At 36.9% G+C, this 4,023-nt stretch overlaps 1 protein-coding gene across 1 annotated transcript; it reads left to right on the top strand.

Moving 5' to 3' along the window:
- Positions 1–202: 202 nt before the first annotated feature.
- Positions 203–3,705, top strand: LOC137736870 (protein NOI4-like). Its single transcript, XM_068476172.1, has 3 exons — positions 203–320; positions 2,018–2,212; positions 2,864–3,705. The coding sequence occupies exons 1-3, from the start codon at positions 315–317 to the stop codon at positions 2,906–2,908; spliced, it is 246 nt and encodes an 81-aa protein (XP_068332273.1). The 5' UTR covers positions 203–314; the 3' UTR covers positions 2,909–3,705.
- Positions 3,706–4,023: the final 318 nt, after the last annotated feature.

Genomic DNA, 4,023 nt, shown 5'->3' with positions numbered 1-4,023 from the left:
CGCACCAATGTAGGATAGTGATTGTGCAATTTTCCCTTTTTTTATTGGAGTCTCAATTTTATTCCAAACGCACAAACCACATTAGGGTTGACGCCGACTTAATGGCGATACGAATCATCTTTCCGTTCCCGTCAGTAAAATAACGCCGTTCATCCTGAAACAAAAACCGTTAAAACCTCATATTCTTTTCCAGATTTCACAATGCAATTTAGGCCCATTTCTGGCCCAACGTCTCTCTCTCTCTCTCTCTCTGCTTTCTGAGTCATTTCATTTTCCTGGAAAATAATAAAGTTCTTTCCTCATTGATCGAATTCATGTCGGTACGTAATCTCTTTCTTCAATCCGAATATAAATTCTTAATCTTTTGTATGGCTTTATTTGGTTTGTGTTTAAATTCAATCTTTGCGATGCTTATTTGCTGGGTTTCTGATTGGATTGAGCTCTAATTCATTTAGATTTATTCGTTAATTTGTATTGACTTGATTGTAATTCTCTCAGATGCATTGGTTTTATATTAATTTCTTAGCAAAATTCATGTTTTTAGTTTTAATTTTTATGTTTTTATCATTATTAAAGTAAATACAGATACTTGATGCAAAATTTGGATTCTTCAGAGGAGCAGATTATAGTTTTCCAGTTTGATTTATGGTTTTGTTTGATTAGGAATATGGTGAAAATGAAAATGAACAGAAAAGGGTTAGTGAGAAAATGACAAGTTTTCTTTGTGTTTATTACAAAATTAGCAAGTTGAAAATTTTGAGAGTATATTGCTTCTTGGAGCAGGTATTGTTTCGAGAGTGTGAATGCCATGTCGGGAATTGAATTGTTACGTAAATAGTTTGAATGATCTCGGGCGTCTCCACCCGTTGCCAATTGGTTTCGGGTTGGATGCTCGAATTGTAATAGAATAAAAAGTATTGTTGGTTTTTTATTATCTTTCATTGTTTGAGTGGGGAATATAATCTTTATACAAATTGCTTCCTGATGGTGTTTATGACTGGTTTCTATATTTACTTTTAATGTTTAGTATATTAATGGCATCGCGTGATTCCTAAGTTTTCATGGTCATGTGTTTGTATGGTTCTGTATGTATGTGTGTGATCTTCATCCCGACTTTGAATGCATAAACTAGCTGGATGAAGAGGTTTTGTTGTTATTACCATGCCCAAAACAAGGATTTCATTGATGGCTAAATAGATTTTTTTTCAATTGGGTTCTTATGTCGTCGGGGAAGGTTAGAGTTCTTTATCCTTTTTCGTATTTCAGTCAAATGGTGTATCTTTTGACATCTATGCGAAGTGCTTCGTGAAAATGGATTTATGTTGTCTAAATAGTTGTGTTTCAGTTGCCTTTGCTGAGGTTCTTCCTTCCCGTCTGATATCTATTTTCTATCCTTTTCATAGGACATTAGCTCCATGGTGTGCTGGTTGCTTTATGTTTGTATATCCTTGCGTTTTTCCATTAAAATGTTGAACTCAGTGAAATGCTATTATGAATTGGAGTGGTTCCCATTGTCTTTGAGTGATTCCTATCACAACAATGAGGGAGGAAATCCCTCCCTTTTTTTACTTTAGGTCTAGGATTATCCAAATGATGCAGCACTGAACAAGAGTTAGGACTTCAACTCAGTGTCGCGAAAACTTACTACCAATAGAAAGTTTGTAAGCACTTATATTCCGACTCAGATCCTTACCGAAGTTTTTTTGAAAGTTGAAACGATATAGCACTAGGCCCAAGGTTGAGACCAGGTTAGAATTGTTAGATTGGTGTTTGGCATGTAAAGACTAGTGGTATGATATTGGGATATGTTTTTAGGTATATCGGGCCAGTACCTGTAAGCTTGAAGACAACCTAGATAGGTTCGGGATATAACAGAGTGCTTGTCTATACTTTTGTTTTTGTAGTTAAGAGAATATGTAATTGCCTCGCAATCATTAGATTTGTAAACTTATTACTTGGGTGCCCTTTGCCTTGCTATGCTGAATAACAATGAGAATATATTACTGAATTCTAACAGGAAAAAGGCAGGCCACTCCCAAAATTTGGTGAATGGGACGTCAATGATCCTGCTTCGGCTGAGGGGTTTACTGTGATCTTTAACAAGGCTAGGGATGAGAAGAAGACAGGTGGAAAACCAGAGTCACCAGGAAAGGTTGATCCTAATATCAGGCATGGAGGAGGAGTGGATCCTGGCACTGGCAGTCCTTCGTCTGTAAGATTTTTTCTCATTAACTGTTGTCTCGTTTCTTTCTCTAATGATTTGATATATACATGAGTCAGCCAATGGCAATGTATTATTTGCGGTTCTCTTAGGTGCAAGTTATTGCTTTTCAAGTGACGTCAGTAGTACAATATTCAACTATATGTAACACTGCCTTATCTGCCAAACTCAGCGTACCATTTGATGTGAAAATCAATGCAACTGACTTATACAGAACTCTATTAATGAAATGTGGCAAAAGACAGATCTAATGTTAGGGCCAAGATACTTGGAAAATAAAAGAATAGAAGATGATTCGGCTGTTTTATCTGCATTATTCCATTCGAGTGGAATTGGCATGCGTTAACTTAACTCGGGTTCTGTCTCCTTTTTGACAGATGTAGCCTAATTGGAAAATTTGTTTGTTTTATTGTGAATAATAGAAAGAACTAATGGCCCTGGAAATATTTGCTCTTGTCAATTGATCATTGTGTCGGCTTTTCGTTTTCTCTATATGCGTTTTCTGTATCTGCTGCATTTCCAATTAGTAGAATAATAGAACAAATAACTGGAGGGTGATTATTTCTGCTGCCAAAATCTAATATGCTTGAATTCCTCACTCTTTGCGGATGATTTGATTTGGTTTGATTTCCTGGTGCACAGAAAAAATGGTTTTGCTGCATTCATCAACCACAGGCAGAGTCTTGACAATGTTGTTCTCCTAAGTGCTCCAATGGAGGAGCACGGTGTTCTGTAACTGGCTCCACCGTATATTTCCAAAGAAGATAGGGAGCTGTTTAGCAATGATGGATGGAATTTACCGTGTGGCGTATAAAACCAAAACAAAAAAACTTGGTGATGGGAGAAGTAAGAACGACAACTACTTATTGTATCTATATTGTCCGTTCGATGTGATGATCGGTATTAGAATACACCGATCTGTTTCTTCATCTTATCTTTGCTTCAAGCTTTAGAGCTTTGCTTATGACATTCTTTCCTTCTTCCCGAATTGTATTATCAAACCACTCTAGTGTGTGAAATTATTTTGTTTCCGATTTCAAATTCCGAAAAACTTTCTTCTTTTCCATGTGTATCTAGTTTCGGTAAATAAAGTCTACATTTCAATAAAAAGAAGACGAAGGGAAATGATTTCTTGCTAGATTTGAATGTTTGAGCCATACCGGAGGAGTCATTCCGCTTTCCTTGCAAATCGCAGTTTAACGCATATGCCCAAAATCATAAGCATGGAGTAAGAATTGAAGTGTAAAATTCTTCTACTGTGATTAAGTATTGTGGCTGTGTCAAGGTTAGACTCTGGTCACCCCAAGCTTCTGTCCAAAAAGGCAGCGAAGAAGGAAAACTTGGGGAACTCTGGCACCGACAAGCGCTGCTGACTCGAAAAAAAGCCTTATGGATCGCCCTCTGACCCGTTGCTTCGTTTGCTGCATCAACGATTGCAAGAAACAATTTATATTACGAAAAGATTGAGAAAGAAACTATGCTTACGCGGTGCTAGAGAATTATAGTTGTTTATGCACACACTGGAGGATTATGAATGAGGATATCCGATGTAAAGTAGAAGTGGCTGCTATTGAAGATAAGATAAGAAAAAATCGGTTAAGGTGATTTGTATATGTGAAACAAAAATCTACAGATGCTCCAGTTAGAAAATAAAATTACGAGACAAACTCAGGACAAAAGGATAGCGGAAGACGTAGGATGACTTAGAGATTTTAAGAAAAGACAGGAATACTTGGAGCTACAGAAAGACTTGGCGCAAAACTGAGTGCAGTGGCATCTAAAATTGATACAGTTGATGTTAC

Source organism: Pyrus communis, chromosome 6, assembly GCF_963583255.1.
Source record: "Pyrus communis chromosome 6, drPyrComm1.1, whole genome shotgun sequence".
Lineage (NCBI taxonomy): Eukaryota > Viridiplantae > Streptophyta > Magnoliopsida > Rosales > Rosaceae > Pyrus > Pyrus communis.
Note: the sequence above shows the minus strand (reverse complement) of the source record. Positions and strands in the feature narration are given on the sequence as shown.